Source organism: Oryx dammah, unplaced genomic scaffold, assembly GCF_014754425.2.
Source record: "Oryx dammah isolate SB20612 unplaced genomic scaffold, SCBI_Odam_1.1 HiC_scaffold_25, whole genome shotgun sequence".
Lineage (NCBI taxonomy): Eukaryota > Metazoa > Chordata > Mammalia > Artiodactyla > Bovidae > Oryx > Oryx dammah.
Window position 1 is genome coordinate 37,798,489 of NW_024070209.1, and position 14,895 is coordinate 37,813,383.

General features: G+C 38.0%; 1 protein-coding gene across 7 annotated transcripts in view; it reads right to left on the reverse strand.

The window, feature by feature from the left end:
- Positions 1-806: 806 nt before the first annotated feature.
- Positions 807-14,895, reverse strand: part of EFEMP1 (EGF containing fibulin extracellular matrix protein 1) — a 70,386-nt gene continuing 56,297 nt past the window's right edge. For 4 of the 7 annotated variants that reach the window (XM_040224866.1, XM_040224867.1, XM_040224868.1 and 1 more), the window contains exons 6-11: positions 14,334-14,453; positions 13,275-13,394; positions 11,929-12,048; positions 7,496-7,619; positions 7,221-7,416; positions 807-1,435 (exon numbers count right to left, since the gene is read on the reverse strand). In XM_040224866.1, the coding sequence (XP_040080800.1) occupies positions 1,274-1,435; positions 7,221-7,416; positions 7,496-7,619; positions 11,929-12,048; positions 13,275-13,394; positions 14,334-14,453 (842 nt within the window). In that variant the 3' untranslated portion in view covers positions 807-1,273. The remainder of the gene's footprint in view (positions 1,436-7,220; positions 7,417-7,495; positions 7,620-11,928; positions 12,049-13,274; positions 13,395-14,333; positions 14,454-14,895) is intronic. The other 3 variants (XM_040224870.1, XM_040224872.1, XM_040224871.1) reach the window with 1 other exon arrangement.

The window sequence follows — 14,895 nt, forward strand, 5'->3', positions numbered from 1 at the left end:
CTATCCATTCTCCAGAGAATCTTCCTGACCCACAAATTGAACGGGGGTCTCCTGCCTTGCAGGTGGATTCTTTACCAGCTGAGCTACCAGGGAAGCCAGAAGTATATATTACCTAAGCAGGGGCTTCCCAGGTGGAGCAATGTAAGAGGTGCAAGAGATGTGAGTTTGATCCTTGGGCTGGGAAAATCCCCTGGGGTAGGAAATGGCAACCCACTCCAGTATTCTTACCTGAAAATTCCATGGACAGAGATGCCTGGTGGCCTACATTCCATGGGGTCACAAAGGGATAGATACAACTGAGCAACTGAGCACACAGACACATTTTAATACATGGATTATATGTACTTCTATAATTATATATATTTTAGCGGTGGGGGTAGAAGGTCAGGGCTTACGCATGTCACCAGAACCTGACCATGCTGGCACCCTGATCTTGGACTTCCAGCCTCCAGACTGTGAGAAATAAATATATGTTGTTTATAAGCCACTCAGTTATAGTATTTTGTTATAGCAACTCAAACTGACTAATACACCAAGTTTGCTTCTGCTGGTCAACTCCAAAGTGGTTTAGAAATGAATTTGTTTTCTCATCTCTTCCCCATAGATTTCTCAATATAATAATTTTCTAGGGGATATCTTAATCATTTGGGGAATTTTGCTTACTGTTTTTGTTTACATTCATAACAAAAATTTCTGGAAAAATGTAAAATATAGAAACTACTATACTATGCGATAGTGATTTATTACTATGTACTAAACAACTACATTTAGACTGATCATAAAAGTAAAAACCAACACAAATACCCTCATTTTCTAAAGAAATATATCTTTATTGGCTTTTTCCATTTTCTTACAAAGCAGTTAAAATCTCATTCTTGAACTTGCATGCTGTTCAATGTAATGGTGGCTGTCTCCTTATGAGACTGTCAGTGGAGCTATAGTAAGTTTCCTTAAGCACCACAGAAGACAATCATTGCGTGGTCCCACTTTTCCAGAAAAGAATCCAAGTTTCACCAGAAAGAGTATGCTTAGCTTTCTTGAAGAAGACCAGTTTAGTGGATTAATGTCTAATTTACATACAGTAAGAAAGACAACCTTTGAATCTTTACAGATTAAATGCCCACTTTATACCATGGTGTAATTGTTTGAATTATTTATGAGTGTACAGTATATAGATGTAGATGAACTAAATATGTCTATAAATAAAATAGTGCTTTAAGATAACAATATTCTTTGGCTGGTTTAAATGCCTACAGTGGATTCTTTAAAAACACTAAAATGAAAATGGCCCCACTATTATTGTCAATCTTAACACTGAACTAGTGCGGAAGGTTCCTATACTGTTGACTGTCAGCATCTCCAGGTCCACTATATATTCTCTTGGTCCTGATAGCGACTTCACCAGCACAAGCATTGCACTTACAGGACTTGTTTGCTAAAATGAAAGAAAAATGAGGGAGTGAGAGAATAATTTTTCCTCTATTGGAGTTTCTATTATTTGTGAATACACTTCCTTATAAGAATTAGGGGAAGAATTCTGAGGTAGGATTAAAGTCACTACTTAGTCCATTCTTGGTTATAATCCTTCTTGAATCTTGTCTCTTGCCCACACAGTCATTAGTTTCAGATATAGGGACATGCTTTTTTGATAGTTCTTTGTTTTCTTTCATCTCTCTGTGTTAATTTTTCTCTTCATTTTTATTGAGTAATTATATCAATAAGAGACTGCAGTTCAAGTGAGAATGACTCATTATAGAGACTGCAGTTTATGTGAGAATCTGATATTTTTTTGACTGATAAAAAAGTTGTCACCTTTCACTTCTCACCATTGTGGATCTGTTTATATTCTAATAGGTGAAGAGATATGTAAATAGTTTTAACAGAATGTGGAAAATGCTAAGATATGTGGGGATATGCAGGGTTACATGAAGATACATAGAGGCATATGTATGTGTATGTGTTAGTTGCTCAGTCGTGTCTGACTCCTTGTGACTCCATGGGTTGCAGCCTGATAGGCTCCTCTGTCCATGGAATTTTTCAGGCAAGAATACTAGAGTGGGTTGCTGTTCCCTTCTCTAGGGGATCTTCCAGACCCAGGGATTAAACTCGGGTCTCCTGCATTGCAGGCAGATTCTTTACCATTTCAGCCACCAGGGAAGTCCATATAGAGGTGTATACACACAGGGAAAAAGAGAGGGACTCTGAAGCATTAACGGAAGGCCTTTGATTGCCTGAGGACAGTCACCCAGAATAATTGGGAGTTTTGTAAAGAAGGATGTTCTGGAGAAGTGGATGCAGTTTCATTTTAATGGACAATATGATGGGCACTGGAGACTCCAGAGAGATCAGTTTGGACAGGCAGGCAGGTAGATGTGTGGATCTGGATGCCAGGAGGAGGGCAGGGATAGAAACAATGGATTAGGACTTTCGCTGTCACTTCAGCTGTGTGCGTGCTAAGTTGCTTCAGTCATGTTCGACTCTTTGTGACCCTATGGACTGTAGCCTGCCAGACTCTTCTGTCCATGGTATTCTCCAGGCAAGAACACTGGCATGGGTTGCCATGCCCTCCTCCAGGGGATCTTCCTGACCCAGGGATGGAACCTGAGTCTCTTATGTCTCTTGCATTGGCAGGCGGGTTCTTTAATACTAGCACCACCTGGGGAGTCCAGTCACTTCAACAGGTGGACATTAAACTAAGGGAGAAAATGTATGATAATACATGATACATGATAATACTGGGTCTGGGAGAGGCCATCATTTAAGGATGGGCAGAAGAGAAGCCATTGAAAGAAGCTGAGAAGAAATAGATAATTAAGTAGAAAACAGATGAACAGCAAGAAGTGCCCAGTAGAGCAGGGGAGGATGAGGGTGACTAGGACTAAACAATGCCTCTGGATATAGCAGTATGGATGCTGTTGGTGGCTTTTTCACCAGAGCAATTTCAGTAAGGTAGTGGGAATAGAAGGTGGAAGAGTAGGAAGTGAGAAAGTAGAGATTGTGATTACAGACTATGCTTTAAGAACCTTGGCTAGAAAGGGAGAACAGAGAGAGGAGGCAACATCTAGAGGGAAAACAAGTTGGATATGTAGGAGGTATATTAGAATTTAATAGGGTAAGTTCCCAAAGGAGATGGAACGAAGGATACAGGAGTGAGTTGGCCTTGATGGATAGAAATGAAAGTTTGTCTTTGGAAAATTCAAGCAAGAATGATAGAAAGGGGACACATGGAGTTAAATTTGCAAGGGATAGGATGTTAAGTTCAAATAATTCATGACTGTTGGTTTCAGTGGTTTCAGAAGAGTAGGAGGTGAGTTTACCTACTGAAAATGAATGGGGACTACTCCATGGACATGAATTTGAGCAAGCTCCAGGAGTTGGTAATGGACCAGAAAACCTGGTGTGCTGCAGTCCATGGTGTTGCAAAGAGTCAGACATGACTGAGCAACTGAACTGAAGTACTTAAAGAGTATGGGGACATTTGCAATCAGCGACTGAAAAGAAGGAACAAAAGAAAGTAATAGGATTGTTGAGCATATTGAGGACACATCTGAAGACTTAAAATATTACCAATCTGTGCTGACAAGGTGGGTATGAAAATAGATATGGATTATGCAATTGATCTAGGGTTGCTGGACAGGGAAGTACTGATCACAGTAGTTCAAGGGTCCATTAGGAAGTTGATAGGCTGTAAGAAAATGGTGGGTGAAGGGTTAGAGGACTAACAGCACTTTGAGGGTAAAGTGAGGGCATGAAAGAGAAGGAGAATCAGTCCCTGAGGGGATCACTGGAGACTAAGATTCCAGTGTGGAACTGTTCTGCATGATAAAAGTGTCCCTCACGTGGCTATGGGGTGGTGGCAGAGTGACATGAAGCTGAAGTTCATGGGGGATGGCATGGCCAGAGATTTGTAGGCTAAGGTCCTGGATGACTATTATAGTGCCCAGTTCTGAGTGATCTCACTTATTCCCTACACACTCTCCCTGAGTAAGCTCATCCATAGCCATGGCTTCAGGTATGACATATCTGCCAGTGACTTTAAAGTCTATACTATGAATTCCAAGGTCACATATCCAATACCCTACTCAGATTTACTTGGAAGTCTCAAGGCAACCAGTACTCCATATGTCCAAACTGAACTCCTTGGCTTCCTCTCCACACTAACTCCTTCATCGTTATCTCAGTAAATGGCCCCACCATCTACTGTTGCTCAAGACAGAAACTTGGAGGTTATCCATGATGTTTCATTCTCCTTCACCTCCCCATAAAAAACAGCTTACCAAGTCATGTAGTTCTTCGTATATCATCATAAATCTGTCCACTTCTTTTGGACACACTGCTACTACCCTAGTCTCCCATCTTTTGAATTAATGGTCTCTCCATTTCCATTTTTGCTCCACTTCAATCCAGGCTCTACAGTGTAGCCAGGGTTGTTTTTTATTTTTTTTTAATGAAAATGTGATAGCAACTCCTCTTCTTGAAACCCTTAGTATGGTTTGTCATGCATTATGTGATATAGGCCTTGCTCATCTCTCCAGGCTTCTCTCAAATCACTCTGCCTATAGCACCTGGAGTTGTAGATCAACTTGTCTGCTTTTTGTTGCTTCCATTTGCTAGTCTCTAACTGCTAGTCTTCAGTTTAAATCTACTTCCAGGAAGCTCCCAGACCACCACTACCTTGGTTAGGGTTGACATGTAGTGTACTCATGAGGAATTTGCCATGTTCAGTTGAAACATTCAGCACACTTGTGAACACTTGTTCAATGTCTTGACCATAAGACCCACTGGGGCCAAAACTGGTTTGGTTTTATTCACTCTCTATCTCTAGAACCTAGCATGGTACTTGCCTCTTATAGGTAACAGTGATACCTTGAAGGTGTGGACTGAATTAATTCATTCATTTAAAAATATTTTTGAGCACTTACAAAATGCCAGGTACCATTCATTCTATGTGCTGTGCATAGAAAAGTCAACAGATAGACAATGTCTCTGCTCATTGCCCTCACATTGTAGTAGGTGACATTGACAAATAAATATTATGGAAGGTGGTGCTAGGGGTTATGAAGAAAAATAAGTCTCAGTAAGGGAGGAAAGATATTGGTTGGTGTGGGTGAAGGATGGTATTCTACCTTCAATTTCATTATTCTTTTTAATGTGTTCACTTTTCTAAGGAAGAAGATTTTCTCAGTATTCTCCCAAAAAGAATATAAATAAAATCCTATATCCCTCAGATTCTTTCAAGGATAATGTCTAGTCTTATGCTTCTCAAGAAATTGTCTTTAACTCTTTGATGTCTTGGGCCATGGAATTAAACACAATTAAACACTGCTGCTGTTTTCATAGGTGTTAACTATGCCACTAAGTAATAGTTAAAGCTCTTTGATATAAGGAACTGTATATTACTTACACTTAGCATGGAACTGAGCATTTAATAAGTGTTTAATTAATGCCTGCTGATTGTAAATGTCCTCTGTACAAGTGGAATTTCAGTGAAGACATTTTGTAGGATTTTATACAACTACTTTTTAAATTATGTGATAAGAAGTAGTCTTGAAATATCTTTTTATTTTAAATGCTTCTTTTTGTTTTTCAAATAGTAGTATTTAACTCTGGGATTATAAAAATTGACAATGTTTTATATCATTCATTAAAAGGGCTTTTACTTGAGAAAAATACTGTATTTATGATAAGTGCACTGATATGAATCATAAAACTTTAATAATGCCATGTTTATTAAAAAATATGCAGGAACTTTGCATAACTATTTGTTGATACTCCTAGGAAATTTTTTTTCTTAAATTATACCTAAGAGTCCCAAGTGGAAAATTATTTTTAAATGAACCTATTTTGTTGCCATGAGTTACAAATAATGTGATTTCTTTGGGCTAAAATTATTAAATTGATATTATCTGAACTGTGTGAAGTTTCTTTAAATTTCTTATAAATATCTATTATATCTCAAATTTAAAGCATCAAATGTTAAAGAAGTTTATTTTTAGTTATTAGAAAAAAGAATAGTAACAGATTGTATTTGGGTTGGGTTTTTCTCTTCAGAAGTTGGTCATGAGAAATTAATCATTTTTAATTTACTGGCAAAGAAACAGAATCACATAATTCTAGAGCTGGAAGGGAACTTAATATATCAAAGAACAGGATAAATGTGTAAACATTAAAAATCTGTAAACTTTACCACAAGGATGAATTTCCCAATTTACTTTTCATATTCTCAAAATGAAATATTGACCTTAAAATTTGATTAAAAATGAAGAGTGCCCAAAGGAGTTTTGAGAAAATTGTAACTGGATGAATAACATCCTTAACATGAAACAGTTACCGTAACTCTGCAAATTGGTTGGTGGGGTGCCATCATTTTCACATGAAGTGGTGAGCCATATTTAAAATGTCAGAATTTTAACCTAAAATGAACTTGCAAAGATTTTGCAGGGGGACTAGAAGACTGAAGCATTGGAGTCAAGAAGATCTGCTGGGAAACCTTTGGAGGGATTAGAGAGGTGCTAAGAGCCAGTTTAAAGGAAGAGAGTCAGGGACATGAGGAAGCAAAGATAACATAGGGGACATTGTGAAGAGAGAAATGGCAGAATTCAGAGAAAGATTTCATATAGGCAATGAACGAAAAGGAAAACATAAAGGTGACCTCACATTGTCTTCCTGGAAATTTGCAAGAACGGTACAACTTACTGGTTGTATACATGGTACAAGAGTGGGAGGTTGGGGTCACTTCTCAGATACTTCTGGGGTCTTAGTTTTGGTGCAAATCTTGTGAATGTAGCAATAAGGAATTCAGGGTTTTTGAAAAGTTCTGTAAGAATTAGTTTTTCTACGTACAATTAAATAGCTATCACTGATTTGTAGTATCTATTTAGTGTGTGTGTTTGTGTGTGTTTGTGTGTGTGTGTCCAGGCAGGCTTGTATTTTGGTGGTCACATATAACTCTGTTAGAGTCTGTAATTTTTATCTGAGTGACTTTAGAGAAGCTATTTCATCTCCCTGGGTCTCACTTTTCTGTAAAATATGGAGATAAATATTAATCTTACTAAGTATCAATATTACTAAGAGGATTATGAGATAATGCATACAGGAAGGCCTTACACAATGCCTGCACATAAAAACTTTTTAAATGTTGGCTTTCTTTCCAAGTGAACTACTATCAAACAACAACAAACTTGAACCAAGTTTGCTAAGGCTGCCCTCAGGATACTTACTCTTAGGTAGAACTCTCCATTTTCATTTCCAGATTTAATCCGAAAAGTGTTGATAGTGTTGGCATAAATGGTTGTGGCCTGTATTTGGAAGATGTCTGATGGTACAGACCTATCAGATCGAATGCTCATGTATTTGTAGACGATGGATTGAGGAAGTTCTCGGCACATTGCATTTGAGACTGGGCAAACACATCGGCTGCAGAGACAAAAGTATTCACTGTTAGGCTTGGTAAAATCAGAAGATTCTCAGTTTCAAAAGTTCTGGTTTTTCTTACTTCTCTGATGTTAGAACATAGGGATCTTGACAAGGATTTCGTGGGTAACAACGGAAGCCGCCATGATAATTCCAACACATTTCATCTTCCCGACATTCATTTGTGGTCTCACACTCATTTATATCTGTAGAGATGCAGAGTCAAAGAGTTTACTGATATAAGTAAATTGCCTAAGTGGCAGATGCCAGTTTGCCACCAGAAGGAAGTATATGAGAATCTGGGCTGTTTAATTTGATTTTAGACCTAAAACTTGGTGGGACCTCAATTCATTTCACTGCAGATGTAGTGAAACCATTCTCAACTGATTAATATGTGTCATTTCATTGTATTTTATCAAGCATCTATTATTCATCTGTTGAATTCAAAGCCAAATGCTAGGCCACTGACTTTGCTTAAATAAAAGTGAAAGACACCACTTCTTGGGGGATTAGCGAATGCTGAAGGAAGGAGGAGCCCTCTCAACTTGGCCTAGAAAAGGTGGTGGTTAGATAGGATTTTTATCATGGAGGTGGGGAGGGCCTTCCAGGGTAAGAAAGCAGCAAACAAAAACTCTGGAGATGGAAGTTTATTGTCAGGCTCAGGAGCTTGAAGAGAGGGAAAAGCTAGAATGTGGTTTCAGTAAGTTGTAGCATGCTGCTGGATAGTTGGTGCTCTGAGAGTGGGTTACACTGTCCTTAAGAAGCTGTTTACAGGAAAAGAAATGAAGCTATGAAGCATTCCAGCATGTGAAAGTGAAAGTCGCTTGGTCGTGTCTGACTCTTTGCAACCCCATGGACTATACAATCCATGGAATTCTCCAGGCCAGAATACTGGAGTGGGTAGCCATTCCCTTCTCCAGGGGATCTCCCCAACTCAGGGATTGAACCCAGGTCTCCCACATTGTGGGCAGATTCTTTTCCAGCTGAGCCACCAGGGAAGCCCAAGAATACTGGAGTGGGTAGCCTATCCCTTCTCCAGCAGATCTTCTTGAATTGGAAATCTAACCGGGGTCTCCTGCATTGCAGGCAGCTGAGCAACCAGGGAAGCCCATAGAATGTGGCTATTTAAAGATCATGGGGAAGAAGAGGAATTAAGGAAAGGGCAGTCAGCAGTGAGAAGCAACCCAAGAAAATGCAGTTCAAGGAGGTCAGAACAGGAGAGAGTCTCAGGAAGGAGGGTTGTGGAAAGGTCAGGCTGGACAAAGACTGAGTTTAGACTTGGGAATCAAGAGTTCCCAGATGACATCTGAGAGAAGTTTCTCCAGAGAACCATTACATTTACAATAATGACAAAAATTATATTAATATGCATATCCTTATGTGTGCTTCCCTTTACATTTGAATAGTGATAAGATTTTATCTGATATAAGTCTTTTCTGAATTATTCCTTCCACACAATCAGATATTTTCATTCATTAATTTACTTATTCCATAAATAATTTACTGAATTCTTGTTAACAAGGCAGTCATGGCCTAGCTGCTGGGATGTGATCTCTTTCTTCCCTCTGAATTCTTATATCTCATTTTTGCTCATTTGGGGCCTTTATTGGTTTCTGCTTTGCATTATTGAAATCTGCATGTTTGTTTTAATCCTTCTATTAGCTTGTAAACTCCTGGAGGGTAAGCGCCATTGTGCACATCTTTTTATCCCTTTATCACATAGCATGAATGCACTGGAGGCACCTGGATTTTAGCAAATATTAAACTGAATGTGAGAATTGGACTATAAAGAAAGCTGAGCACCAAAGAATTGATGCTTTTGAACTGTGGTGTTGGTGAAGATTCTTCAGAGTCCCTTGGACTGCAAGGAGATCCAACCAGTCTATCCTAAAGGAGATCAGTCCTGGGTGTTCACTGGAAGGACTGATGTTGAAGCTGAAACTCCAATATTTTGGCCACCTGATGTGAAGAGCTGACTCATTTGAAAAGACCCTGATGCTGGGAAAGATTGAGGGCAGGAGGAGAAGGGGATGACAGAGGATGAGATGATTGGATGGCATCACCGACTCAATGGACATGAATTTCGGTAAACTCAGGGAGTTGGTGATGGACAGGGAGGCCTGGCATGCTGCGGCTCATGGGGTTGCCAAGAGTTGGACACGACTGAATGACTGAACTGACTGACTGACTGAAACTGAACTAAGTTACTCTTCACACAACATGTGGAGATAGTGAGAAAGTTATCTCTATTTGGCATGAAGGAAAAACAAGTAAGGGTTAAGTGGCTGACTCAAGTGTATACAGACAGTGACAGGCATCTTTCCACCACAAGGTACTGCATCCTCTAAATGAGAATAATTCCATTCTTTGTCTTTGGAGAAAAAAATTTTTTTTTAGGTTCCAAATTGGCAAGAGCTCTCTGGAACCCAAGAGGAGACTGGAAAAGCCATGCAGTTTCCAAGAGTCAGTTACAAAAAGTATCTTCTTTTGGACTGGCTATGGCTAAAGAAAGACCTTAGATTCCTCAGAAGAAATCACAGCTGACTTGTCCTTTCAATATTTTTTACTTTTTTGAAAAATAAAGATGCTGTTTAGCTACAGGACTGGTTTGTTATATGGAGTTCAAAAGCGGCAAAAGGAAACTTTATGTAATAATTTAATTTATTACTTCCAGTAATTTACAGCCTAGCATAATCAGCTCCTTAATCATTTTGGAGGGTTTTTCAGAAATGATGAATAGTATTAAAATATTTCATGAGTGTGTCTGTGTATCTGAGTATTCTCTCTCTCTGTTTCTCTTCCTCACCGTTGTCCCTTTCCCCTCCCCACACCAACCAGCACATACACAGAGAATTTTCATTTTTGCAAGACTGTGGAAATGAGAACAGTTATTTCATCCCCCAAATAAACTTTTTAGGGGAAGGTGAGAATCGAAACTCTTTTGGTATTAATTTAACCTGTGGACTGTTGGGAAGGGATGCTTTCAGTGGGGTAAACCAATTGTTTTATACCTTAAAAGAATGGTCTCTTTCACAAAAAATGTTTTAGTTTAACAAATATTCTTCAAGATATAACACTGATGAATCCCTTATTTGCAATTCCACTGCATTTCACCTTTCATCCTAACAGATATAAATGTTTCCACAAAGTAGGCAGGTAACTGAATGTTAACTTGTTTCTGTGTTTTGCTGGGTATCAAGTCTATTTATGATTAGAAAAACACATAGATATTTGTTTGAAGGGCTCCAGAGAAATTGGTTAAGATAATCCTCTGGCTAACATTTTCCTGCATGTAATATTCATGTTAAAAGTCTCAATTAGAGTTCAGAAAATAAAACTTTTGGAATGCAACGTTTTTCCACAATTAACATTACAGAGTCTCTAGTAACCCTGAAAGGGGTAGAAAGATGTTACTTGTGTAATGAACTACATTCTGATTATGCTCATGTTTTGTGGTTAGATTCTAGCTGAATAATCACATGCATGCTATAAAGTATCAGGTAATAGATGTTCCTGTGAGTTAATATTTCCCTGCAAAATCATGATACAGACTCAGAATCCTGCCTCCTTTCCTAGATATTTTCTTTTCTTAACAAAATTTTACTGTCCTTCTAGAAAAAATTTGCTACTGGTAATTAATTAATATTTCTAGGTAAATTTCATAAAAACACCTTGAATTTTCCAGGCTTTATAGTTTATAGTTTTTCTGTGTATTATTCCATTTCATTCCCTCAACTCCCTTTTTCAAATGAGAAAGTTCAGGTTCAGAGAAGTCTGATAGTTTGTTAAAACTGTATAGATAGAATGTCATATGCTGGGTCTTCAACAGATTTTGTGTCTTCAAATTCAGTCATTTTTTTCACTTATTTATATAAACATGTATTTGTACCAATTTATCCAGGATTTTCAAATCTCTCAGAGAAATTCTGAAATCATCCTATGTAGGGAGCTGTATCTTTTCTACCTATATGTCACTATGAAGATCACCTGAATATTTAAAACTGGATTGAAAGACATTAGCTATTTTTGGATTAATAGTTGTTTTTTTTTAACTGAAGAGTTCAGGCACATTTAATACACATGATGCTGACTTTGTCAACACTTATTACTATCCAGTTTATAATCCTAGTGTTTTAGAGTATTGAGGTCTTTTTGAGGTACACCTAACCACACATTAAGCTTATGTTCTATACTGAAATTCATGGCAAAATATTCTAATAATTGAATAATTTTTGCTGGATGATTAGAAGATGTATATCATAGGAATTATGTAGGCTATTTAGAAGGCATTAATATTTTATTAAAATTATTTCTATTTTAAGAAAAAAATAATTACTTTAAATTTCAAAGAAAGAAAACGCTGAATATCCTTTTTATGAGGTGTGCATGTCTCATGATCAACAGGGGAAAAAAGAGCTCAAATTGTAAAAAACGAGAGTCTGTGGTAGAGATTCCAATACTTCCTCCCTGCTTTTCTTGGTTAAAACTTAACAGATCTGAAAACAATAAACTTACCCTGACATGTTCTACCTCTCACCACTTGGTATCCTTGGGGGCACATACATGAGAATTTCCCAGGTTCATTGACACACTGATATTGACACAAGTAACTCGAGGTTCTGCATTCATCAATGTCTGTTGAACCAGATAAAAGCAACAACATAGAGTTGAATACTTACATGTCATTATTTTGGTATTTTTTTTTGAAACATTGCAATCTCTGAAACAGAAATGTAATACTTTATAGGAGGCTCAAATGCAAGTTCTAACAATATCAGCTTTTTCTCATGGAACTTCACAGAGCAGAGAATTTTCTTACCATCAGTTTTACTCAATTACTGCTGACACTTTGGCAAATCCTGGAACTAACCATCCTAGCTGAGCAGACTGAAAGAAGTGGTTTGTGGTTGATGATCCTCGTGTTATGCTTGGCAGACCCACCCTTGATGCAGATTCATATTTGCCTTCTCAGAAATTGGGTGGCTCTGCTTCCAAGTTCATCTAAGTTTTGAACTCCAAGTTCCATCCCTATGCTAGCTTCTAGAGGTTGATGCCCTGGCAGAAGGCTTTGCATTTCTCAATGGTGCTGTTCTTATAGTTTGCTCAGAAGGGCAGAGGCAGCCGTCCAGGGCCAGCCCCTTTTGGTTTTGAGCGCAGTGGCATGATGGGAGGCCTCTCTGTGTAGGGTGTGATCTTTGTGGCCCCAAGTAAAGCTGGGACAGTTTGTGAGGAAGTCAAGAGCGTGAAGTGTCAATGGCATCCCTCAGTATGTCTTAGGCCATTTGAAATACACAGTGGAGCGAGCATGTGCAGTGAACTCTGAAGGTGATGCCTCTAGTTAAATGGCCCTCTTCTTGATCATGTGGAGAGTGAAACGAAAGCACCTTACGAAATGTGCCCTGAGCACGCAGTGGCAGGGATGCCTAGAGGCCAGATCTTTTGGTTTCTATTCTAGTGTTCCTGACATGCAATCAGCTACTTTTGAACTTAAATATGCCACTGGTCCCCTGGAATTCTCATTAGACACAGAATTTGATTCAGTAGGTCTGGGCTGGAGCGTGAGAGTCTACAATTTCACAGGCCCCTAGGAGGTGCCAGTTCTGCTGGCCCATCACACTTGAGAAGCAAGATACTAGAGTACCCTTGCTAATTATCAGATCCAGCCTACATCTAGTATTTAAATTATTTTTTCTTCTTTCTTTTGATAACATACTAAAAAGACAGTATTAAAAGTGAACTAAGTTAACTGGATTTTAGAACATAATAAAAATTTGCTTTCTTAAACAGGTATATACTCGGATAAAGCAACAGCAAAGACAGGAACTGTGCTATTACTACCAATTATTTGGATAATATTTTACCTTCACAGTTGAGTCTGTCACTGCTTAGCTCATATCCTTGATTACACTGACAGATGAATGAACCAAGAATGTTGTAACATTGCTGAGCACATTGATTGCTGGCATCACATTCATTTATATCTGAAAGGCAAGGTCATACACACTTATATATTTATGTCTTTAAACATAGTCTTGCTCTTTTGTACCTATGTCATCTGATGATAAGTGAGTAATTCCCTAGCTGGATTCTTTGCCTTGCAGAAGCTCACTGGAGAACATCCATTCAGGTCTCATATTTACTGGAACAACTTCAAACATCTGTCATGTACTTTCAGAAATACCAGAATATTTTTTTTCCTGGGAATGGCAGTTAGTTTGGTGTTTGATGAATCTTTCCAAAAGAATTTAATGATTCTAATAAATATACATTCCAATATCTATTTTCTTTTATTGTTCAAATGCAAAATGCCAAGTCTATAAATAATTGATATAAGACACATACTGATACGGTCTCTCAGCATGCTGTAGTGAAGATTTATCTGTGCTATTTATTACTTTTTAAATGGGTCCTGTTAAATTCCATTACAATTATAACATAAGCCTTTGAGACCCATACAGAGTTTTGCAATGCTCTAAGGCACTGAAAATATTGTGAAAAGGCATTTTTCCTGCACTAGATTTTTTCCATGTCATGCCAATCTTAAAATTGTGTGCCATGACATTGCATTCTGAAAGGGTAGAAGAAGCATGTGAAAATCAGATGCACTCTCAGCAGAAAGTTTATGTATCTGAACTTGTAGTAACCTCTTTGGCACCTTCAGTGTTTGTATCACACACTGTTGACTAACTGGTGTGTGTATATCAATTGATCTATAGTTAAAACCTTTTTTTGATACTGTCACAGAGGAGAACTAAAACCAAAGTTAAAAATTTTTTCCATTTACATCTTGATGTGTTTTTAAAAACCAGATTGGTTATTGTCTTTTCAGCTATGGGGAAGTTGATGGAAACCATGAATATAGAAAACTGGAGATACTGCTGGGAAGACAGAAATTGGTTGGCTGTTTCCAGAAGACTTACCTACACAGGTATAGTTGTTTGCTGCCAACTGAAACCCAGGATTGCACTGGCAATAAAATGATCCTGGTGTGTTCACACATCTTTGGTGGCAATATGGAGGGATGGTGCATTCGTCTACATCTAGGTTATTAAGCATACACGCAAAGAGAACCAAATTACCGACTATCCAAATTACTATTATTGATCTGTTTAATCTCAAGTTCTCAGCAGAGCATTATCTAGAAAACCTGGAGACCTCATTTTAAAAGTAATTATTTTTCTTTTTAAAAAACTAGGGTATCTGTGCTTTAAATATACTTTTGTACGCTCTCTGTAGCTAAATGAAATGTTAAGAACAAAGACTTCATAAACCTGGCTGGATGGGTTGAGATTTAAAGAGGGAGAAGTAATTAAGACTATTTCACATATAAGTGAAAATGTAAGGCTGGGAATATAAAAACTTATTTATAATTAAAGAAGTAGAAAAGAACTACGGAATTGAGGTATAGTATAAAAGTAAGAAAGGAGGCTGTTGCTTAGCGGGTGACGTTGGTGAAGTCACTCAAATGTTCAGTGGTTCATT